The sequence below is a fragment of the Oncorhynchus mykiss genome, chromosome 5 (genome assembly GCF_013265735.2).
Source record: "Oncorhynchus mykiss isolate Arlee chromosome 5, USDA_OmykA_1.1, whole genome shotgun sequence".
In the NCBI taxonomy this organism is placed as follows: domain Eukaryota; kingdom Metazoa; phylum Chordata; class Actinopteri; order Salmoniformes; family Salmonidae; genus Oncorhynchus; species Oncorhynchus mykiss.
The window spans coordinates 86,185,376-86,210,618 of record NC_048569.1 but is presented as its reverse complement, the minus strand read 5'-3'; the positions used below and the strand labels follow the sequence as shown (position 1 = coordinate 86,210,618).

The 25,243-nt window shown below is 43.6% G+C and overlaps 1 protein-coding gene across 4 annotated transcripts in view; it reads left to right on the top strand.

Annotated features, from left to right (window-relative positions):
• The window catches only part of LOC110524725 (DnaJ (Hsp40) homolog, subfamily C, member 6), a 60,704-nt gene extending 37,472 nt beyond the window's left edge, over window positions 1-23,232 (top strand). For 3 of the 4 annotated variants that reach the window (XM_036978620.1, XM_036978617.1, XM_036978619.1), the window contains 13 exons: window positions 769-902; window positions 1,630-1,824; window positions 7,170-7,287; window positions 7,876-7,955; window positions 8,214-8,407; window positions 9,069-9,470; window positions 9,701-9,772; window positions 13,315-13,413; window positions 14,199-14,336; window positions 14,627-14,974; window positions 15,194-15,342; window positions 15,564-15,740; window positions 20,318-23,232. In XM_036978620.1, the coding sequence (XP_036834515.1) occupies window positions 769-902; window positions 1,630-1,824; window positions 7,170-7,287; window positions 7,876-7,955; window positions 8,214-8,407; window positions 9,069-9,470; window positions 9,701-9,772; window positions 13,315-13,413; window positions 14,199-14,336; window positions 14,627-14,974; window positions 15,194-15,342; window positions 15,564-15,740; window positions 20,318-20,419 (2,208 nt within the window). In that variant the 3' untranslated portion in view covers window positions 20,420-23,232. The remainder of the gene's footprint in view (window positions 1-768; window positions 903-1,629; window positions 1,825-7,169; window positions 7,288-7,875; window positions 7,956-8,213; window positions 8,408-9,068; window positions 9,471-9,700; window positions 9,773-13,314; window positions 13,414-14,198; window positions 14,337-14,626; window positions 14,975-15,193; window positions 15,343-15,563; window positions 15,741-20,317) is intronic. The other variant, XM_036978618.1, reaches the window with a different exon arrangement.
• The last annotated feature ends 2,011 nt before the right edge of the window (window positions 23,233-25,243 follow it).

The window sequence follows — 25,243 nt, the reverse complement described above, 5'->3', positions numbered from 1 at the left end:
CTAGCTTCTAAGAATCATAAAGACTATCTTAGCTTCTAAGAATCATAAAGACTATCCTAGCTTATAGGAATCATAAAGACTATCCTAGCTTCTAAGAATCATAAAGACTATCCTCGCTTATAGGAATCATAAAGACTATCCTCGCTTATTGGAATCATAAAGACTATCCTAGTGTATAGGAATCATAAAGACTATCCTAGTTTATAGGAATCATAAAGACCATCCTAGCTTATAGGAATTATAAAGACTATCCTAGCTTATAGGAATCATAAAGACTAACCTAGTTTATATAAATCATAAAGACTATCCTAGCTTCTAAGAATCATAAAGACTATCCTAGCTTAAAGAAATCTTAAAGGCTATCTATATTAGCGTATAGGAATCATAAAGACTATCTTAGCTTATAGGAATCATAAAGACCTTCCTAGTTTATAGGAATCATAAAGACTATCCTAGCTTATAGGAATCATAAAGACTATCCTAGCTTCTAAGAATCATAAAGACTATCCTTGCTTATAAGAATCATAAAGACTATCCTAGCTCATAGGAATCATAAAGACTATCCTAGCTCATAGGAATCATAAAGACTATACTGACTTTTTTTGCAATGCATTGAGTTGTGTAAATTGAAGTACTGTAAGCTTGCTGCAGCTTCCTTCTCTTCTGTTAGTTATCCTACATAACGGTTTATGTTGGCATGTTGCTGTTCGCTTGCTAGTTTTGTCTATGTGTATCTACTATCTACTGACTGTCTGTGCCCTCCTTAAGGACGGCCGTGCTCCGTCGGGTGTGCTGGTCTGTGCCATGTTCTGCTTCTGCCACCTCTTCTCCAACCCAGTGCCCGCCATGCAGCTGCTGAGCGCCAAGAGACCCGGCTCTGGCCTCTGGCCCTCGCACCGGAGGTAGGACAACACAGGGGGCGTGTTTGTGGGGTGTGTGTGTGTGTTTTATATTGATTGCTGTTCATTGCAGTGGAAAACAGGAGAAAAAGATTAAACACATAAACAGTCTTCACCTCCATGACTTTGACTTTGTTATTTTTAGATGATGGATGAACTTAAAAACCTAGCTCCCTCCTCCTTCCTTCTCCCCCTGCATTACTCTCCTAAATCCTTTATCAACCTATTTATTTTCCGATGGCTGAGTTGCGGTACATGGCGCATTAGCCACGATGCTAACGAGGTGCCAGAAATATACAGCAGCCAATTAATCAACATGCAAGCACGAACACGCACACAAACACACACACACACACACGCTAACACAGCCAGCCGCTTGGCCACACAGCTGCTTCTCATAATAACAAAGACTGCTTCATCCTTCAGCCCAGACAGAGAGGCTGATGGATGAAGACAGTGGCAATCAAGCCTCATCTTGGTTTTTGTTCTGTTGTGTTTCTCTAAACTGAAAAAGCAAACGATTTTCTGCAAGAATCTGTAGACATAGGAAATATGATTTCAAGTATATACTGTAACTTTAAGATGGATAGTTTTGTTATATTTTCTAGCACAAAAAAAATCCCCTCTGTATTCATGTACAAAGACAATGTATGTTTATTTTTTAGATAGTACTCAGTGCTTATGGTAGTTTAGTGTCTGTAACCTTACATTCTCTGCCTCTCTTCTCCAGGTACATAGGCTATGTGTGCAGTATGGTATCAGAGAAGCCCTCCCTGCCACACTCCAAGCCCCTGGTGGTCAAGGCAGTCACCATGAGTCCAGTACCTTGCTTCAACAAACAACGCATCGGCTGCAGACCCTTCTCTGAGATCCTCATAGGGGAGACCAAGATCTTCTCTACTGCACAGGACTATGAGAGGATGAGGTACAGTAGGTGCAGACACACACACACACACACACACACACACACACATACACACACATACACACACACACACTAGCAGCTGTTTGTTCACACGCACCCGCCCGCAATTGCTATATGTGATAAAGTGAACATCTGAGGCCCGCAACCGACGCTAACCTTCTATTATAGAAAATGCGCTGTAGGCTACAGTTAGACAACAGATTATTTTTGACAGGCCGTGCAGAATCTTTTTTGCCTTATTTAGATATGTTTCTGTTTATAATTTCCAACATTTTGGTAGACTATTTGCTAGTCAACTGGTCTATAATTAGATACATGCAGCTTCTCTTCTGTCATTATATGTTGCCCTTGAAGACTAAATAAACCCCTGCTCACCAGAATGTCATAAATCGACAGAATGAATGCTTCAAGTTGACATAGGTAAAGTTTTCTCTGTCATCTATGCTTCTTTCATGGAGCAAGGACGTTTAGGGACCGGGGAGAAAATGCTCCAGTTGGACCAGTTGTAAGGAAATAGAAAGCTGTGAAAACAACCCATCATGTTTCTGATAAGATGTCAGTTCAGCTTGAATGCATATTTTATGTGTTTGAAATTCAGCTTTTATGATACTGATAAAGATAGCACCTCTACAGACTGCACACTCACATTCTCTCAAGATGTTAAAAGAAAGAAATCATCATAGCCTATTTCTCCACTCCTGTTCCTGTGAAGACATAATAGTGAAGACATCAAAACTATGAAATAACACATATGTAACCATGTAGTAACCAAAAAAGTGTTAAACAAATCAAAATATATTTTATATTTGAGATTCTTCAAAGTAGCCACTCTTTGCTTTGATGACAAATTTGTCATACTTGGCATTCTCTCAACCAGCTTCATGAGGTAGTCACCTGGAATGCATTTCAATTAACAGGTGTGCCTCATTTGTGGAATTTCTTTCCTTCTTAATGCGTTTGAGTCAATCAGTTGTGTTGTGACAAGGTAGGGGATGTTTGCAGAAGATATACAGCCCTATTTGGTAAAAGACCAAGTCCATATTATGGAAAGAACAGCTAAAATAAGCAAAGAGAAACGACAGTGCATTATTACTTTAAGACAGGAAAGTCAATAAATCCGGGAAAATGTAAAGAACTTTGAAAGTTTCTTCAAGTGCAGTCGCAAAAACTGCCACTGAGGACTGCCACAGGAAAGGAAGACCCAGAGTTACCTCTGCTGCATTAGAGTTACCAGCCTCAGAAATTGCAGCCCAAATAAATGCTTCACAGAGTTATACTTCGGGAAGTATTCAGACCCCTTGAGTTTTTTCCACATTTTGTTACGTTACAGCCTTTTTGGACATGATTTGGAGGCCACTGAATATCTCGTACAATGCTGTGTACTACTCCCTTCACAGAACAGCACAGACTGGCTCTAACCAGAGTAGAAAGAGGAGTGGGAGGCCCCGGTGCACAACTAAGAAACAGACGCCTCACAAGTCCTCAACTGGCAGCTTCATTAAATAGTACCCGCAAAACACCAGTCTCAACGTCAACAGTGAAGAGGCGACTCCAGGATGCTGGCCTTCTATTTACTATTTAATGAAGCTGCCAGTTGAGGACTTGTGAGGCGTCTGTTTCTCAAGCTAGATACTCTAATGGTATTGTCCTCTTGCTCAGTTGTGCACCGGGGCCTCCCACTCCTCTTTATATTCTGGTTAGATCCAGTTTGTGCTGTTCTGTCAAGGGAGTAGTACACAGCGTTGTACGAGATCTTCAGTTTCTTGGCAATTTCTCGCATGGAATAGCCTTCATTTCTCAGAACAAGAATAGACTGACAAGTTTCAGAAGAAAGGTCTTTGTTTCTGGCCATTTTGAGCCTGCAATCAAACCCACACATGCTGATGCTCCAGATACTCAACTAGTCTAAAGAATGCCAGTTGTATTACTTCTTTAATCAGAACAAAAGTTTTCAGCTGTGCTAACATAATTTCAAAAGGATTTTCTAATGATAAATTAGCCTTTTAAAATAATAAACTTGGATTAGCTAACACAAAGTGCCATTGGAACACAGGAGTGATGGTTGCTAATAATGGGCCTCTGTATGCCTATGTAGATATTCCATTCAAAATCAGCCATTTACAGCTACAAAAGTAATTTACAACATTAACAATGTCTGCACTGATCAATTTGATGTTATTTTCATGGATAAAGAAATGTGCTTTTCTTTCAAAAACAAGGACATTTCTAAGTGACACCAAACTTTTGAACAGTAGTGTATATACAGTTGAAGTCAGAAGTTTACATACACTTAGGTTGGAGTCATTAAAACTTGTTTTCAACCACTCCACAAATTTCTTGTTAACAAACTATAGTTTTGGCAAGTCGGTTAGGACATCTACTTTGTGCATGACACAAGTAATTTTTCCAACAATTGTTTACAGACAGATTATTTCACTCATAATTCACTGTATCACAATTTCAGCGGGTCAGAAGTTTACATACACTAAGTTGACTGTGCCTTTAAGCAGCTTGCAAAATTCCAGAAAATTATGTCATGGCTTTAGAAGCTTCTGATAGGCTAACTAACATATTTTGAATCAATTGGAGGTGTACCTGTGTATGTATTTTAAGGCCTACCTTCAAACTCAGTGCCTCTTTGCTTGACATCATGGGAAAATCAAAAGAAATCTGACAAGATCTCAGAAAAAAAATGTCGACCTCCTCAAGTTTGGTTCATCCTTGGGAGCAATTTCCAAACGCCTGAAGGTACCACGTTAATCTGTACAAACAGTAGTACGCAAGTATAAACACCATGGTCGTCATACCGCTCAGGAAGGAGACGAGTTCTGTCTCCTAGAGATTAACATACTTTGATGCGAAAAGTGCAAATCAATTCCAGAACAACAGCAAAGGACCTTGTGAAGATGCTGGAGGAAACAGGTACAAAAGTAACCTGAAAGGCCGCTCTGCAGGGAAGAAGCCACTACTCCAATACTACGGTTTGCAACTGCACATGGGGACAAAGATCGTACTTTTTGGAGAAATGTCATCTGGTCGGATGAAACAGAAATAGAATTGTTTGGCCATAATGACCATCGTTATGTTTGGAGGAAAAAGGGGAGGCTTGCAAGCCAAAGAACACCATCCCAACCGTGAAGCACAGGGGTGGCAGCATCATGTCATGGGGGTGCTTTGCTGCAGGAGGGACTGGTGCACTTCACAAAATAGATAGCATCATGAGAAAGTAAAATTTTGTGGATATATTGAAGCAACATCTCAAGACATCAGTCAGGAAGTTAAAACTTGGTCGCAAATGGGTCCTCCAAATGGACAATGACCCTAAGCATACTTCCAAAGTTGTGCTAAAATGGTTTAAGGACAACAAAGTCAAGGTATTGGAGTGGCCATCACAAAGCACTGACCTCTATCCCATTGAAAATGTGTGGGCAGAACTGAAAAAGCGTGTGCAAGCAAGGAGGCCTACAAACCTGACTCAGTTACACCAGCTCTGTCAGCGAGGAATGGACAAAATTCACCCAACTTATTGTGGGAAGCTTGTGGAAGGCTACCTGAAACGTTTGACCCAAGTTAAACAATTTAAAGTCAATGCTACCAAATTCTAATTGAGTGTATGTAAACTTCTGACCCACTGGGAATGTGATGAAAGAATAAAGCTGAAATAAATCATTCTCTCTACTATTATTCTGATATTTCACATTCTTAAAATAAAGTGATGATCCTAACTGACCTAAAACAGGGAATTTGTACTGGGATTAAATGTCAGGAATTGTGAAAAACTGAGTTTAAATGTATTAATAAGGTGTATGTAAACTTCCGACTTCAACTGCATACAGTGGGGAGAACAAGTATTTGATTCACTGCTTATTTTGCAGGTTTTCTGACGTTTTTATCATAGGTACACATCAACTGTGAGACGGAATCTAAAACAAAAATCCAGAAAATCACATTGTATGATTTTTAAGTAATTAATTTGCATTTTATTACATGACATAAGTATTTGATCACCTACCAACGAGAAAGAATTCCGTCTCTCACAGACCTGTTAGTTCAAGATGACGGTCAATCACCCTCGGTCTGGGGCTCCATGCAAGATCTCACCTCATGGGGCATCAATGATCATGAGGAAGGTGAGGGATCAGCCCAGAACTACACGGCAGGACCTGGTCAATGACCTGAAGAGAGCTGGGACCACAGTCTCAAAGAAAACCATTAGTAATCACACTACGCCGTCATGGATTAAAATCCTGCAGCGCACGCAAGGTCCCCCTGCTCAAGCCAGCGCATGTCCAGGCCCGTCTGAAGTTTGCCAATGACCATCTGGATGATCCAGAGGAGGAATGGGAGAAGGTCATGTGGCCTGATGAGGCAAAAATAGAGCTTTTTGGTCTAAACTCCACTCGCCGTGTTTGGAGGAAGAAGAAGGATGAGTACAACCCCAAGAACACCATCCCAACCATGAAGCATGAAGGGGGAAACATCATTCTTTGGGGATGCTTTTCTGCAAAGGGGACAGGACGACTGCACCGTATTGAGGGGAGGATGGATGGGGCCATGTATCGCGGGATCTTGGCCAACAACCTCCTTCCCTCAGTAGGAGCATTGAAGATGGGTCGTGGCTGGGTCTTCCAGCATGACAACGACTCGAAACACACAGCCAGGGCAACTAAGGAGTGGCTCCGTAAGAAGCATCTCAAGGTCCTGGAGTGGCCTAGCCAGTCTCCAGACCTGAACCCAATAGAACATCTTTGGAGGGAGCTGAAAGTCCGTATTGCCCAGCGACAGCCCCGAAACCTGAAGGATCTGGAGAAGGTCTGTATGGAGGAGTGGGCCAAAATCCCTGCTGCAGTGTGTACAAACCTGGTCAAGAACTACAGGAAACGTATGATCTCTATAATTGCAAACAAAGGTTTCTGTACCAAATATTAAGTTCTGCTTTCCTGATGTATCAAATACTTATGTCATGCAATAAAATGCAAATGAATTACTTAAAAATCATACATGTGTTTTTCTGGATAATTTTTTTTAGATTCCATCTCTCACAGTTGAAGTGTACCTATGATATAAAGTACAGACCTCTACATGCTTTGTAAGTAGGAAAACCTGCAAAATCGGCAGTGTATCAAATACTTGTTCTCCCCACTGTACATATCCAGTATATTTTTTCCTTTCTTATTTACCACTAACCCTACCACCCCTCCACTAATTGGAGTAAACTAATGAACAAAAGGGGTCTGAATACTTTCCGTGTGCACTGTATGACACCATCTCTGAATACCTTTCTCTTTTTCTCCTTCTCCTCCTTTCCTCCGCTTGTCTGTCTCTCTCACCCTCCCCCCTCTCAGAGAGCACAGGGTCCAGGAGGGGAAGGTTGTCTTCCCTCTAGGTGTGAATGTCCAGGGTGATGTGGTCATTTCTGTCTATCATATGAGGAACACCATCGGAGGACGACTGCAGGCCAAGGTACAGCATGGGGCTAGCCTAACATGCTAAGACAACACTGACACACTCAGGCCAAAGTACAGCATATGGCTAGTCTAGCATGCTAGCATACCACTGATGCACACACAGATTATGATATGCTATGCTATGAGAGATTCTGTTAGCTCTGATTGTATGGGACCATGTCCTGATACCTTGTTATTTACAGACAGAGATTGCTCTCTGGGAGATACTGTCACACTAACACATTGATGTACATTGTGTGCCCTGAATGAACATAAACACAGCACAGACTAAATTGAAATCTAGATGGAATCTCCTTCCCTTACGATCATACATTTCCACAGTGTAATTGTTTGAATCTATCTATGTGCCTCCTGAATCTATCTATGTGCCTCCTGAATCTATTTATGTGCTTCCTGAATCTATGTGCTTCCTGAATCTATGTGATTACTGAATCTATGTGATTCCTGAATCTATGTGCTTCCTGAATCTATCTATGTGATTCCTGAATCTATCTATGTGATTCCTGAATCTATCTATGTGATTCCTGAATCTATCTATGTGATTCCTGAATCTATCTATGTGATTACTTGTTGGTGTTTGCAGGTGTCCAACACCCAGATATTCCAGATCCAGTTCCACACAGGCTTCATTGCTCCAGGGACCACTGTGTTGAAGTTTACAAAGTGAGCCCCTCTCTCATATAATATCTGTACAGTACATATGTGAAGTATTAACACGTGAATGTGAAATACTATATATCATGTTTACATGTTGGTGTACGTCATGATATGGAACATGGCTCTTTTTTGAAATAGTGATTGGAGAACTAACTAACTATTTGTCTGACACACACACACACACACACACACACACACACACACACACACACACACACACACACACACACACACACACACACACACACACTCACACCTGTCTAGGCCGGAGCTGGATGCGTGTGACTCTCCAGAGAAGTACCCTCAGTTGTTCCATGTGTTGGTGGACATCGAGGTGGAGAGCACTGACAAGCAGAAGGACCTGACCCCTCCCTGGGAACAGTTCCCTAATAAAGACCTCATCCCCAACGTACTGTTCTCCTGTCACCAGGAACACCAGGACGCACTGGCCATAGCAGGTAGGGCAGAGGGGAGGTCAACATACAAGCACACATGCAGAGGCATACAGGACAGATGGACACACACACAAACACACACACACACAGGCAAATATGTACACACAGATGCACACACTCATACACACATGCACGCATACGCATACAAACGGACACAGATGGGCACGCACATGTTGGTACACAGGCACAGATACATGCACTGACACAGAGGTCCACACACTCCAATGCCCAGATGGACCAAGGCACACACACAGAAACTATGCACACAGACAGCTAAACACACACAGATACTGATATAGTCACCACTAATGAGAGCTGCTGTTGAACAGTCTTTCTTACTCTAACGTTGGTCTCATTCTCTCCTCCCAAGATGAGATGGAGGGACTGGACTTGGAGGGTAGGTCTAGAGTAGAGGAGACCACAGACCAGTAAAGATACTAGCTGCTGTAGTTAGAGGAAGTCAGCACATTGTTCGAGGCAGCTTCCCCTGGGTGATGTACATGTGTTAGTTTAGCTTTATCACGCTGCTGTGGTGGCTAGCAATGCTGATATCTATAACTTAGCAAAATATCTCCTGTTCTCCTGTTGAATATTTTGTGGGAAGCAAACCTATTTACTAAATCAAGACCAAGTTTTCCTTATGTGACCTACCCCTCCCATGTAGAGCCAAGCCGGTCCCAAGGCGGTCTGGATGGTCGTCCTCACGGGGAGGACAGTGAGCCGTCTGATGACGAGATGCTGTCCCTTTCCAGCCAGCAAAGCCACGCTAGTGTAGAGAGACCTGGAGGGGCTCAGACTGGTACCAGGGGCCCCAAGAGACCCGAGCAGCCCCACGCCCCCCCCGCTGCTCCTCCTCCTCCCCCAGAAGAGGTGGACCTCCTGGGCCTGGATGGGGTGGCAGTGAACACCCCATGCCCCTCGCCCCAGCCCCCGACCACCAACACCACCACAGACCTCCTGGGGGACCTGTTTGGGGCCTCCCCCCAGACAGGGAGTGGGCCCACTTCGGCCCAGTCCACCCCACAGAAAATAGCCCCTCCCTCCACCCTCCCCTGCCCCTATCCAGGTATGTAGTCAATTATTACTATAACACCATATAGCCATAGTTACTGATCAACTCAATTCAGGTTCATTTGTCTGTTTTTTTACAAAGTCATTTTAACACAGATGTGTACATAGTATGTTCATCTATGCATATCCTATGACTTCCAGAATTAATTGCCTGTCGGAGATTAATAAAATGTATTGAATTGAATAGTAAAGTAATGGTTTATGCTTTTCTCTCTGTCTACCCAGCGTTGGACCCGTTTGGGGCGGGTCCGATGCCCAAGCCCCAGGAGCTGATGGGGTCCTTCCTGGGTCCAGCAGGTAATCTTGGTAACCTGGGGCAGCCTGGCCCCCTCCTACATGCAGCTCACTCTCTATCCCCCACCATGCAGAACACTGGCATGTGTAAGGCATGACCAGACTGCATCTGTAGAGGCACTGTCTACCAATTAACGTTTCACTCTTTCCACTATCCACTATGTGACTGCTGTCTTTACACTGATACAGTTGAAGTCGGAAGTTTACATACACCTTAGCCAAATACATTTAAACTCAGTTTCTCAATTTAATCCTTGTAAAATTTCGCTGGTTTAGGTCAGCTAGGATTATCAATTTATTTTAAGAATTTGAAATGTCAGAATAATAGTAGAGAGAATGATTTATTTCAGCTTTTATTATTTCATCACATTCCCAGTGGGTTAGAAGTTTACATATACTCTATTAGTATTTGGTAGCATTGCCTTTAAATTGTTTGACTTGGGTCAAATGTTTCGGGTAGCCTTCCACAAGCTTCCCACTATAGGTTGGGGGAATTTTGGCCCATTCCTCCTGATAGAGCTGGTGTATCTGAGTCAGGTTGGTAGGCCTCCTTGCTCGCACACGCTTTTTCAGTTCTGTCCACACATTTTCTGTAGGATTGAGGTCAGGGCTTTGTGATGGCCACTCCAATGCCTTGACTTTGTTGTCCTTAAGCCATTTTACCACAACTTTGGAAGTATGCTTGGGGTCATTGTCGGCCTTGAAATAATTCCACAGGTACACCTCCAATTGACTCAAATGAGGTGTTATAGTGGCCCAGCCTGAGTCTGGAACCTTCGTGCTCCTCCGTTCCTTTCACAGGACTTCTTATCAGTCAGGTGTTATAGTGGCCCAGCCTGAGTCTGGAACCTTCGTGCTCCTCCGTTCCTTTCACAGGACTTCTTATCAGTCAGGTGTTATAGTGGCCCAGCCTGAGTCTGGAACCTTCGTGCTCCTCCGTTCCTTTCACAGGACTTCTTATCAGTCAGGTGTTATAGTGGCCCAGCCTGAGTCTAGAACCTTCGTGCTCCTCCGTTCCTTTCACAGGACTTCTTATCAGTCAGGTGTTATAGTGGCCCAGCCTGAGTCTGGAACCTTCGTGCTCCTCCGTTCCTTTCACAGGACTTCTTATCAGTCAGGTGTTATAGTGGCCCAGCCTGAGTCTGGAACCTTCGTGCTCCTCCGTTCCTTTCACAGGACTTCTTATCAGTCAGGTGTTATAGTGGCCCAGCCTGAGTCTGGAACCTTCGTGCTCCTCCGTTCCTTTCACAGGACTTCTTATCAGTCAGGTGTTATAGTGGCCCAGCCTGAGTCTGGAACCTTCGTGCTCCTCCGTTCCTTTCACAGGACTTCTTATCAGTCAGGTGTTATAGTGGCCCAGCCTGAGTCTGGAACCTTCGTGCTCCTCCGTTCCTTTCACAGGACTTCTTATCAGTCAGGTGTTATAGTGGCCCAGCCTGAGTCTGGAACCTTCGTGCTCCTCCGTACCTTTCACAGGACTTCTTATCAGTCAGGTGTTATAGTGGCCCAGCCTGAGTCTGGAATAGGTAGGAGCAAGCCCATGTAATGCTTTGTAGGTTAGCAGTAAAACCTTGAAATCAGCCCTTGCTTTGACAGGAAGCCAGTGTAGGGAGGCTAGCACTGGAGTAATATGATCACATTTTTTGGTTCTAGTCAGGATTCTAGCAGCTGTATTTAGCACTAACTGAAGTTTATTTAGTGCTTTATCCGGGTAGCCGGAAAGTAGAGCATTGCAGTAGTCTAACCTAGAAGTGACAAAAGCATGGATACATTTTTCTGCATCATTTTTGGACAGAAAGTTTCTGATTTTTGCAATGTTACGTAGATGGAAAACAGCTGTCCTTGAAATGGTCTTGATATGTTCTTCAAAAGAGAGATCAGGGTCCAGAGTAACGCCGAGGTCCTTCACAGTTTTATTTGAGACAACTGTACAACCATTAAGATTAATTGTCAGATTCAACAGAGATCTCTTTGTTTCTTGGGACCTAGAACAAGCATCTCTGTTTTGTCCGAGTTTAAAAGTAGAAAGTTTGCAGCCATCCACTTCCTTATGTCTGAAACACATGCTTCTAGCGAGGGCAATTTTGGGGCTTCACCATGTTTCATTGAAATGTACAGCTGTGTGTCATCTGCATAGCAGTGAAAGTTAACATTATGTTTTCGAATGACATCCCCAAGAGGTAAAATATATAGTGAAAACAATAGTGGTCCTAAAACGGAACCTTGAGGAACACCGAAATGTACAGTTGATTTGTCAGAGGACAAACCATTCACAGAGACAAACTGATATCTTTCCGACAGATAAGATCTAAACCAGGCCAGAACTTGTCCGTGTAGACCAATTTGGGTTTCCAATCTCTCCAAAAGAATGTGGTGATCGATGGTATCAAAAGCAGCACTAAGGTCTAGGAGCACGAGGACAGATGCATTAAAAGGTAATTTACCACCTTCACAAGTGCAGTCTCAGTGCTATGATGGGGTCTAAAACCATACTGAAGCATTTCGTATACATTGTTTGTCTTCAGGAAGGCAGTGAGTTGCTGCGCAACAGCCTTTTCAAAAATTTTTGAGAGGAATGGAAGATTCGATATAGGCCAATTAGTTTTTTATATTTTCTGGGTCAAGGTTTGGCTTTTTCAAGAGAGGCTTTATTACTGCCACTTTTAGTGAGTTTCAATCTCTTTCAATCTCTAAGAATACATCAAAACTGTATATAAGAGTATATACAGTAATTATGATCTGTCAGCTCTAACCCCAGATACATGGCTCCTATTCTTTTTTTTTTTTTAATTTTTACCCCTTTTTCTCCCCAATTTCGTGGTATCCAATTGTTGTAGTAGCTACTATCTTGTCTCATCGCTACAACTCCCGTACGGGCTCGGGAGAGACGAAGGTTGAAAGTCATGCGTCCTCCGATACACTACCCAACCAAGCCGTACTGCTTCTTAACACAGCACGCATCCAACCCGGAAGCCAGCCGCACCAATGCGCCGGAGGAAACACCGTGCACCTGGCCACCTTGGTTAGCGCACACCAGCCCGCCACAGCGCTGGTGCGCGATGAGACAAGGACACCCCTACCGACCAAGCCCTCCCTACCCCGGGCGATGCTAGGCCAATTGTGCGTCGCCCCACGGACCTCCCGGTCGCGGCCGGTTACGACAGAGCCTGGGCGCAAACCCAGGAACTCTGATGGCACAGCTGGCGCTGCAGTACAGCGCCCTTAACCACTGCACCACCCGGGAGGCACCTACATGGCTCCTATTAAACCCTTATAGAATCGTTCTTACACTCAGAGACATGCTCCCTTTGTACTTTCACTCTGCCTGAATACAATGCACATAGACCAATGATAATTACTACTGCTAGGCTAATTATACAATTACAAACAGAGGGGCTCAATTCAGTAGCTCAAAGGGAATTCAAGTCAGATAGTATCCAACACTATGGTCATTGGTGATAATGTGGTCATAATTTGCATGACTTCATATCTCTTTCCTCCCATTGTCTGTGAGGTCTGTCACTGATGTTTCTGTGTTCTGATAGGCCACAGCTCCCCAGTCCCACCCACCACCCCTGTAGTCACCATTCAGCAGCCTCCCAACGCCATGGGAGGATGGGACTGGAACAAACCTGCAGCTCCAGGTAAGTTCTACTCATGTGTAACATTCATGGACAACATCTGCAGAGACAGGGGTCTGAGAACAGAGGAACAACCAGCTGCCAGGAGCAACAGAGAGCTATGGCATGCCATCATCCAGCGTACTGTGCTGCCAGGAGCAACAGAGAGCTATGGCATGCCATCATCCAGCGTACTGTGCTGCCAGGAGCAACAGAGAGCTATGGCATGCCATCATCCAGCGTACTGTGCTGCCAGGAGCAACAGAGAGCTACGGCATGCCATCATCCAGCGTACTGTGCTGCCAGGAGCAACAGAGAGCTATGGCATGCCATCATCCAGCGTACTGTGCTGCCAGGAGCAACAGAGAGCTATGGCATGCCATCATCCAGCTTACTGTGCTGCCAGGAGCAACAGAGAGCTATGGCATGCCATCATCCAGCGTACTGTGCTGCCAGGAGCAACAGAGAGCTATGGCATGCCATCATCCAGCGTACTGTGCTGCCAGGAGCAACAGAGAGCTACGGCATGCCATCATCCAGCGTACTGTGCTGCCAGGAGCAACAGAGAGCTATGGCATGCCATCATCCAGCTTACTGTGCTGCCCTGAGCAAGCAAGCGTGTGTAATATCAGAATGGACTAAATAGGGACCTCTGCTGGTGCTTATGAGAATCATATTTATAGAACTACAGTGCCTACTTCTTTGGAAATAAGAATGTGTTCTTAATTGACCTTCCTGGTAATATAAAGGCTAAATCAAATAAAGTATTGTATAGTATTTCAACTGTGTTATTGTGTGTTCTGTGTGAGGAGGTGGTTTCAGTATGGGCAGCAAGTCAGCCAGTACCAGTCCTACTGGGTCGGTCAACAACACTCCCACACACCAGGCCAAACCCAACACTCTGGACCCCTTTGCTGACATCGGAAACCTTGGGGGAAGTCTGGGAGGTCAGTGAAGGCTTTAAGTACTGTTCTAACTGATGCTTTAAATATGTTATGTCCAGGGGAGGCTGTTGGGAGGAGCTATAGGAGGACGAGCTCATTGTAATAGCTGGAATGGAATCAATGGAACGGAGTCAAACGTGGTTTCCATGTGTTTGATGTGTTTGATATAGTTTCATTGATTCCATTCCAGCCATTACAATGAGCCTGCCCTCCTATATATCTTCCCCCCAGCCTCCTCTGGTTATGTCATGCTATGTTATGTTATGATAGTTGAGTTACATCTCTCTCTATAGGAGGATCTGGGTTCTCCAGTAAGCCCACCACCCCTACAGGCACCACCCCTGCCTTCCCCCCCATGGGCTCCCCCTCACGGCCTCCTCCCTCGCCCCAGCACGGTGGGGGCTGGCAGGCCAACACAGGCCTTCCCTCCTGGAAGCCCGGTGGTGGTGGTGTTGGAGGGCAGCCAGGGTGGCAGCCCCAACCACAGGGTCAGGGTGGTCCATCCCCCCAGGCCAAGCCCAGCACCAGCCACTCCATGCCCCACACCTCCCCCTCCAACAGACCCAACTACAACATCAGCTTCTCTGCCATGGGAGGAGGAGCTGCTCCCAATGCAGCCGGGAAACAACAGCCCAACATGGGTGAGTCAGTGGGAGACTGGTTGTTATCACACTGGGATGGATAGACTGTTGTGTTGTGTTCCCCCCAAAATCACTCCTGTTGCTCTGTATTAATGTACAAATGTGCCACTTGAAACTGACCTGCATGTGTGTGATCTGTGCAGGTAGTCATTCATGATATGACTGCACATATACTGTATTATAAGTGGATGAGAGAAGATGTTACTTTCTCTCTCCCAGGTACCAAGCCCAAAGTTGCAATGGCTAACTTTGATGACCTGCTGTCTGGCCAAAGCTTTGCTGGAGCCAAAAAGAAGGAAGGTCCCAGGACAATAGCAGAGATGAGAAAGGAGGAGATGGCTAAAGAGATGGACCCCGAGAAACTCAAGGTAGTCTTACAGTGGTCAATCCACTTCCAACTCTCGGTCCAATCCACTTGGACCGAGAGTTGGAAAGTGTAGTGAAGATATAACTACAGGGGGGAGGTGGGTCCAATGTTGGACTGTCTTTTGACAGCCTAAGAAAAACAAGCTAGCTATCTCAAGATGTTGAAGAAGCCCTGTGAGCTCAGTGTTGTATCTGGCCCAGACTCTCCCCCCTCTACCACCAGATTCTGGACTGGATCGAGGGGAAGGAGCGTAACATCCGGGCCCTGCTGTCCACCATGCACACGGTGCTGTGGGAGGGGGAGACCCGCTGGAAGCCTGTAGGCATGGCTGACCTGGTGACCCCAGAGCAGGTCAAGAAGGTCTACCGTAAAGCTGTGCTGGTGGTCCATCCAGACAAGGTGAGGGGGAAGGAAGAGGTTAACTCTACACACAGTGTAACACATCTACACTTACCTCATACACACGCATACACACACACATACTCATGCAATCACACACACACACACACACACAGGGGGCATCATGCACCCCAAAAATCTGAGGGTGCGTGAGGATAGCTGGGAGGTGGACTGGAGGCTAGGCCCCCCCCCATCCTTTAAGTTGAAGAATTTAGCATTGTTTAAACACCTCAAGTTTGCCTGTCCCCAAAGGAGAACCCTTTGGTTCCAGGTAGAACCTATTTTGGTTTTAGTTAGAAGCCTTTTGGGTTCTATGTAGAACCCTCTGTGGAAAGGGTTTTTCATGGAACCCAAAAGGGTTCTACCTGGAACTTAAAATGCTACTTGAAATTGTTCTCCAAATAACCATTTTAGGTTCTACATAGAACCTTTTCTTCTAAGAGTTTAGAGCCATAATCACTATGCTTAATTCAATTTTGTATTTTTCTGCATACCTCTTGAGCTGTCTGTATCCTCTGTTGTGGAATATTGAGTCAAATATTTACACAGATACCGGAACTCTTGAATTCAATATGCAGAGGCAGTGGCACCCCAGATGAGTTCCGGTATCTGTGTAATTACAGTGGGGCAAAAAAGTATTTAGTCAGCCACCAATTGTGCACGTTCTCCCACTTAAAAGATGAGAGAGGCCTGTAATTTTCACCATAGGTACACTTCCAACTATGATAGACAAAATGAGAAAAAAAAATCCAGAAAATCACATTGTAGGAATTTTTATGAATTTATTTGCAAATTATGGTGGAAAATAAGTATTTGGTCACCTACAAACAAGCAAGATTTCTGGCTCTCACAGACCTGTAACTTATTCTTTAAGAGGCTCCTCTGTCCTCCACTCGTTACCTGTATTAATGGCACCTGTTTGAACTTGTTATCAGTATAAAAGACACCTGTCCACAACCTCAAACAGTCACACTCCAAACTCCACTATTGCCAAGACCAAAGAGCTGTCAAAGGACACCAGAAACAAAATGGTAGACCTGCACCAGGCTGGTAAGACTGAATCTGCAATAGGTAAGCAGCTTGGTTTGAAGAAATCAGCTGTGGGAGCAATTATTAGGAAATGGAAGACATACAAGACCACTGATAATCTCCTTCGATCTGGGGCTCCATGCAAGTTCTCACCCCGTGGGGTCAAAATGATCACAAGAACGGTGAGCAAAAATCCCAGAACCACACGGGGGGACCTAGTGAATGACCTGCAGAGAGCTGGGACCAAAGTAACAAAGCCTACCATCAGTAACACACTACGCCGCCAGGGACTCAAATCCTGCAGTGCCAGACGTGTCCCCCTGCTTAAGCCAGTACATGTCCAGGCCCGTCTGAAGTTTGCTAGAGAGCATTTGGATGATCCAGAAGAAGATTGGGAGAATGTCATATGGTCAGATGAAACCAAAATATAACTTTTTGGTAAAAACAACTTGTCGTGTTTGGAGGACAAAGAATGCTGAGTTGCATCCAAAGAACACCATACCTACTGTGAAGCATGGGGGTGGAAACATCATGCTTTGGGGCTGTTTTTCTGCAAAGGGACCAGGACGACTGATCCGTGTAAAGGAAAGAATGAATGGGGCCATGTATCGTGAGATTTTGAGTGAAAACCTCCTTCCATCAGCAAGGGCATTGAAGATGAAACGTGGCTGGGTCTTTCACCATGACAATGATCCCAAACACATCGCCAGGGCAACGAAGGAGTGGCTTCATAAGAAGCATTTCAAGGTCCTGGAGTGGCCTAGCCAGTCTCCAGATCTCAACACCATAGAAAATCTTTGGAGAGAGTTGAAAGTCTGTGTTATCCAGCAACAGCCCCAAAACATCACTGCTCTAGAGGAGATCTGCATGGAGGAATGGGCCAAAATACCAGCAACAGTGTGTGAAAACCTTGTGAAGACTTACAGAAAACGTTTGATCTCTGTCATTGCCAACAAAGGGTATATAACAAAGTATTGAGATAAACTTTTGTTATTGACCAAATACTTATTTTCCACCATCATTTGAAAATAAATTCATAAAAAATCCTACAATGTGATTTCTGGATTTTTTTTCTAATTTTGTCTGTCATAGTTGAAGTGTACCTATGATGAAAATTACAGGCCTCTCATCTTTTTAAGTGGGAGAACTTGCACAATTGGTGGCTGACTAAATACTTTTTTGCCCCACTGTATTTGACACATTATTCCACAACACCTCCTGACTATCAGTTTTTTTTTTAAGAAAAAATGCTTCTCTGCATTTCTGCTATAATCTAGGTAAAAGATTGAAAGGAATGTGTCTTATTCAGTACCTTTAGTTATTTATTGCTTTTCTAAAGCAGGTGTCTAAAACGTTAACTTGCCCAGGGACGCCCACCCAGGCAAACCGGCGACCCAGGAACCCCAATCATGTTAGCAAAAACATCATCCGGTGGATGATAATGGCAAGGACAAGTAATCAACATTTTAAAATGAATAGATTTGATAGATAGTCGTTCATTATTCTAACTTCCCCACCTAATTGGAAGAAGTATAAACTCTAACATAGCCTATTAGGTAGACAGGTAACTCAAACTAGGGCTTTGACGATTATGGGATTTGGGGTAATGATTCATTGTCATGCAGTTATTTTCATAATAGTTATTTTTGTTGATTTTTTTGTTCTTGCTTGTAATGCATCATAACATCTTACAAAATGAGCTACAATACCTAATAAATACAACACAGCTTTAGTGACACCCTTGTCTTAAAAACAAATGGACTGCTTAGAACTGTTGGAAATGAAGCTTCTCCTCCCAACTGTGCTGTTCTCCTCGTGAGATGATTACCAACTTTACCCACTTCATGTAAAAATGGAACACTACTTTCGGGTAAACTAAATCTACTTTAATATTAGGTTTTAATTCTCTTAAAATGTATGTATTAAGACGATTATGGTGATTATTATACGATAGCTGTGCTCCAAACACATTCACTAATAACAGGTGTTTCACTGGTTGAACAAAAGTTAGCAATGTGTTGACAAAAGTTAATGTTCAAGCCAAGAAAGCTTGCCAGGAGCCAGCATCACTTGCCGTGACTGGTATTGGTGGGGGGGTTTCAATGCCTACTGTCAGATTCTCCAGTGAATATAATTAGCTCCAATGAGTGTAATTTGCTACCGTTCAAAAGTTTGGGGTCACTTAGAAATGTCCTTATTTTGGAAGAAAAGCTATTTTTTTGTCCATTAAACTAACATCAAATTGATCAGGAATACAATGTAGACATTGTTAATGTTGTAAATTACTATTGTAGCTGGAAATGGCTGATTTTGAATGGAATATCTACATAGATGTACAGAGGCCCATTATCAGCAACCATCACTCCTGTGTTCCAATGGCACGTTGTGTTAGCTAATCCAAGTTTATCATTTTAAAAGGCTAATTGATCATTAGAAAACCCTTTTGCAATTATGTTAGCATAGCTGAAAACTAACCTTCTTTAGACTGGTTGAGTATCTGGAGCATCAGCATTTGTGGGTTTGATTACAGGCTCCAACTGGCCAGAAACAAAGATCTTTCTTCTGAAACTTGTCAGTCTATTCTTGTTCTGAGAAATGAAAAGAAATGCCAAGAATCTGAAGATCTCGTACAAAGCTGTGTACTACTCCCTTTACAGAACAGCACAAACTGGCGCTAACTAGAATAGAAAGAGGAGTGGGAGGCCCCGGTGCACAACTGAGCAAGAGGACAAGTACATTAGAGTGTCTAGTTTGAGAAACAGACGCCTCACAAGTCCTCAACTGGTAGCTTCATTAAATAGTACCCACAAAACACCAGTCCAACAGTGAAGAGGTGACTCTGGGATGCTGGCCTTCTAGGCAGAGTTCCTCTGTCCAGTGTCTGTGTTCTTTTGCCCATCTTAATATTTTCCTTTTGTTGGCCAGTCTGAGATATGGCTTTTTCTTTGCAACTCTGCCTAGAAGGCCAGCATCCCAGAGTCGACTCTTCACTGTTGACGTTGAGACTGGTGATATTTTGTTATTTATTTTCTGCAAATAAATGCTCTAAATGACAATATTTTTATTTGGAATTTGGGAGAAATGTTGTCAGTAGTTTATAGAATAAAACAAAATGGTACATTTTATCCAAACACACACCTATAAATACTAAAACCAGAGAAACTGATCATTTTGCAGTGGTCTCTTTTTTCCAGAGCTGCATATATACCGTATATACTGTCTAACTTGATTGATAGCCTGAAGTGTTTTCTTTGTAGCTAGTTATGAGGTTGGGAGATTGAGAACCTATCTGGGCTAGCTAAAGACAATTTCATACAATTACTATATGGCTAGTAGTATTGCAGAGAAAGAAAAAAAGCATTTACAGGACAAATCTGTGTGGGGAAAGTGCCCCTGTACCCCCTACGGGTATAATTCTTCTACACACACACACAAACAAACAAACACCAGATATGATATAGTGAGGTTCTGTACAATATACACTTTTCACCTCTGCAGTAAATTACAACGTGACTGACTGATGTTTTCCTCCTTGTCCCCTCTCCCAGGCCACTGGACAGCCCTATGAACAATATGCCAAGATGATTTTTATGGAACTGAATGATGCCTGGTCAGAATTTGACAGCCAAGGACAAAAAGCACTCTACTGAGCTGAGAGAGAGAGAGAGGGAGAGAGAGAAAGAGTTCCTGCCGACCCCCTGTGATCAATAATCAAGCCCCCACCGGATCTGATTCCCCCCCTCCTTCTCTTCTTGTCACTGTCCTGTGGACTCTACTCCATAGAGACTTCAATAGCCAGACTAACAGAAAGATACCTACCTACCCACCTACCTATGTATCTGGTGGCAGAACTGTCCAACTGTCCAACAAGAACTGTTCAACCCTGTCCTACATGTCCGAGTCCTGAACCAAGCAAAGAGTCCTGAACCAATGAATGCAGTCATCCAGCTGTCTATGGAGACATCGCCGGAGTGATACTGTCCACCTAACACCGGACATAGGTGATAATGACATACCTGTGGTCACAGTGTTGTTAGCCAGGTGCTATATAGAGCAGGACGATGCCAATGTTTTACACACAGTAGCATTAACACAGTGTTCCTGTCACAGTCACCTGTGTGACTTTGAAGTGAAGATCTAGAGCCAGTGTTGGGAGTGGATGGCCTATTCAATTAGGCACTGTACCACTGACTGTAAGGTCTATACACCACAGTGATCTCAGAAATACCATGTCAAATAATTGAATATAGAGCGATCACAGAGTTTCCACCTGAGTTGTCTATCTTCATGGAAAAGCTACTGTTATCTATGTTATTTGAATTACCAATTTAGATCAATGTGCTTCCACAGAACTCCACAGGAGAGTTCTAGGAGACAACAAGATAATTGCAAGCCAGGGGTAACATGTGTTCGTTCTGACAACAACCTGGAGACTCAACTTGACATGCAGTTAGTAGGTGAAGGTAGGCAGGATATTCGTTGTTGCACCCCCACCTTTACTACCTACGGTGGTTGGTTCTTGTGTTTTCTTGCCCTCCGTCTCAGAAAGGTGCAAAATGTCTTTAGCTTTAACACAGAGAGTAAACTCCGCGGCAGTCTATTACCAGTCTTAAATCTGGAATCCACATTAGGTGAAACAGCGCCACCGGTCACCCCAGGCACATTTGTTACGAAGAGAGGAGAGGAGTTCAGAGAGAGAGAGCGATATCCAGCATCTAGCATCTTGGTTTTTTAAAACTCTGCTGTTCTATCGAGTGTGCAATCATGTCCGAAGTACCGTCTTTGTAATATCACAAATGGACATGGCAGTTTGACCGCTATCGATTCCAGCTTTAAACATACAGTACTCACTCTCATCTTTACAGTCACTTGCTAGTGGGCGGCAGGTAGCCTTGCGGCTAAGCATGTTGTGCTAGTAACCGGAAGGTTGCTGGTTCAAATCCCCGCGCTGACTAGGTAAAAAATCACTTGATGTGCCCTTGAGCAAGGCACTTAACCCTAATTTCTCCTGTAAATGTAGTGTCTACAGTCTGAAAGAACCTGTGTGTAAAGGATATTATCCACAATCAGAGAAAGTATCCCCTATCACACTGCTGTACTTATCTAAGAAGCTTCATCATCGTTATGTGTAGTTTTACTCTGTATTATGTTCATTTATTGACTAATTTCAGATGATTCAGTCCCTCCCAATGAAGAATCTTTCATTTTATTGCGGGTAATGTTTAGTAACATGCAGGTGGTGTATTGTCTTATTCATCCTTTGCTGTATCCTCTAAAGTGTTTACTTTTAAATCATGACAAATATTTGAAATGAAATTCTGATTGATCAAAGGCAACCTGTCATTGATGAGGGCTTTTATATTTACATTAGTTTGAAGCATATCTTTTTTGCATTCACTGACTGGGAGAACTAGTGGAAGGACTACAGGACTGACTTTATCTTGCTACACATGGAGGCACATCATTCCATAATACATTACTATACTTGAGTGTATTGGACCACTATCAAGCTTGTGAGATCCTAATATAGGCCCCCTCTAACCCTTATCTGTGTAAAACAATGCATTTGGTAGACTGGCACATCTATTTCATCTGATACAACCATTTCCCTGTTTTATCCCCTGCATACTGATGTTGTCAACCAGAGGAGGCTGGTGAGAGGAGCTATAGGAGGACCAGCCTACTCTGTCAACCGTTTCCTCTGTGAAAAGGCCACACCTGAGTTGTCGACTAATGTGAGCACTGACTGACCACTGACCAGTATATAACTAAAGAGACTGTCTGTCCACTGTATTCTCTGCTTTCTCTGGTGACTATACCAATGGCAGAAGCTGTGGCTGTGTAGTATGTATGTACTGTATGTATGTACTGTATGTATGTGTGTGTGTGTGTGTGTGTGTGTGTGTGTGTGTGTGTGTGTGTGTGTTTGTGTGTGTGTGTGTGTGTGTGTGTGTGTGTAAGAGAGAGAGAGAGAGAGAACCCCTATAAGCTCCCTAGCTGACTGAAATCTCTTGTCTATCTGCTAACTTAGGGCAATGTTAAAACGCCAACCTCTCTCTATATAGTGGATGAGTGTTGTTGAAACTGTTGTACGTGAGGATGTGATACGATTTGGATACAACTACTGTATGTGTTTGCTTGTCGGCTGTAAAAGTATTACTACTAAAAATGTAAACCGTTTCTGTCAGTGGAGGCTGCTGAGGGGGGGAAGGCTCAAAACAAAGGCTGGAACAGAGCAAATGGAATGGTATCAACCACATGGAAACCATGTGTTTGATGTATTTAATACCATTCCACTTATTCCACTCCAACCATTACCATGAGCCTGTCCTCCCCAATTAAGGTGCCACCAACCTCCTGTGGTTTCTGTGTTTCTCTTTGTGGGTTCTGTTTACCCTTGATAAAGTGATAAGTGCAATGCACAAATAAATAGAGAAGATGAAAGTCAGAAACAACAAACAAACGTCATCTGTGTCTGTCTTCGTTCTTAGTGGCACAATCTAGCCAATGGCATCGTGGAAAGGTTCTACTGTGTTAAAGAGCTGTAGGTGATGAGGACATTACTGTGTGTTATGTAGAAATCAGATTTGTAAAGACTAAAGAAATATGATAAGTCTGTGTAATTCAGAAGGAGCAGAACCATTTATTACCATCCCGTTCAGCAGTGTCCCCCCCCCCCCCCCCCCCCCCCCCCCCCCAACAGTACACACAATCATTGTAGCCCTGGGCAAGTATACCTGATTCAACTTGTCAACTAATCATCAAGCCTTTGAGTTGAATCAAGAGTGTTTGTCTGGGGCTACAACAGAAATGTGTGTGCAGTTAGAGGTACTGGAGGACTGGAGCTGGGGGCCATTGATGTACAGCTAACTGCCAAAATAATGGAAACACTTTATTAAATGAGGGATACAAAGTGTATTGAAAGCTGGTGCTTCCACACATGGTGTGGTTACTGAGTTAATTAAGCAATTAACATCCTGTCATGAGTAGGGTGATAGGGTATAAAAATGCTGGGCAGGCCATTATTTTGGCTACCATGGTTATGCCCCCATAGGATGATGAAGACCCCGTCCACAGGGCATAAATGGTAACTGAATAGTTTGAATAGCAGGAAAAAGATGTAAACCATATGCCGTTGCTGTCTCAGTCACCAGATCTCAACCCAACGGTGAACACGCATAAAGATGGCAGAATTCAGATATGACGTCATTGTTTTAGCACTATCCACAACAAACTTTTTCAGTTTTCCAAATTGGCGGTGTCTTGAAGCAAAAATTGAGACCATGTAAACAATGCTAATAACCATACAAGAAAAGATTAACGGAGACCACTGTACAATACGGAGAACTTAGCAAAATGAGGAATTTGTGGTAAGTACATGGGGGCCACCGTATTCACCTCCGCTATTGAAAACTTATGGCAGATTCTGGAGCGGCGCCTGAGACAGCGGTTCCCACCACCATCAACAAAACACCAAATGTAAGAACGGCGTGTAAGAACGGCGTTGCATCCTTCCAATAGAGTTCCAGACACTATGCCAAGGTGCAGTGACTCTCTTCTGGCTGGTGGTGTCGTCCTACTAAGACACTTTATGTTGGCGTTTCCTTTCGGCAGATACCTGAGGTATAAACAGTGGCTCCTGGGAAGGAGTAAAGCTATTCATGCTTACCACTAGAGGACAGTGGCAGGCCAGTTTAGCGCACCCTCTTCCATCTTCTTGTCCTATTTCGTGTGGATCAGTTGGTAGAGTGTGGCGCTGGCAACACCAAGGTTGTGGGTTCAATTCCCACTGGGGACCAGTAAGAATAGGAGTATGATCTCATTAAAGTAAGTCGCTTAGAATAATAGCGTGTGCTATATGATGTGAATGTGTCTATATGACTGAAACTGAATGTGTCTATATGAATTATGTTGTGAATGTGTTTATATGACTGATGCTGTGAATGTGTCTATATGACTGAAACTGTGAATGTGTTTATATGACTGATGCTGTGAATGTGTCTATATGACTGATGCTGTGAATGTGTCTATATGACTGATGCTGTGAATGTGTCTATATGACTGAAACTGTGAATGTCTCTCTATATGACTGATGCTGTGAATGTCTCTATATGACTGATGCTGTGAATGTGTCTATATGACTGATGCTGTGAATGTATGGACCTCTATGGCTTCATTAATTTGATGTTCCAACCTCCTACCATGTCGCTCCTTAAATTAACTGATCTGAGATGAATGTATAGGTGAGCTTTCTGCGCTGTGCTGTCAAGGACAGCCTGATACCCATGAAAAATATCCTATATTTTGTGATTAGTGAAGATGAGAAACAAGGGAGTTGTAAATGAAGGACACCACTTCCAGATGTGATTTACCGTGCGCTGTGGTTACAGCTCCTAGTCTTATTTCTCACCCCCTCCACACACCTGATGTACTGCCGGAGGGGGAATCTCTGATGATTGATGATATCTTCTACC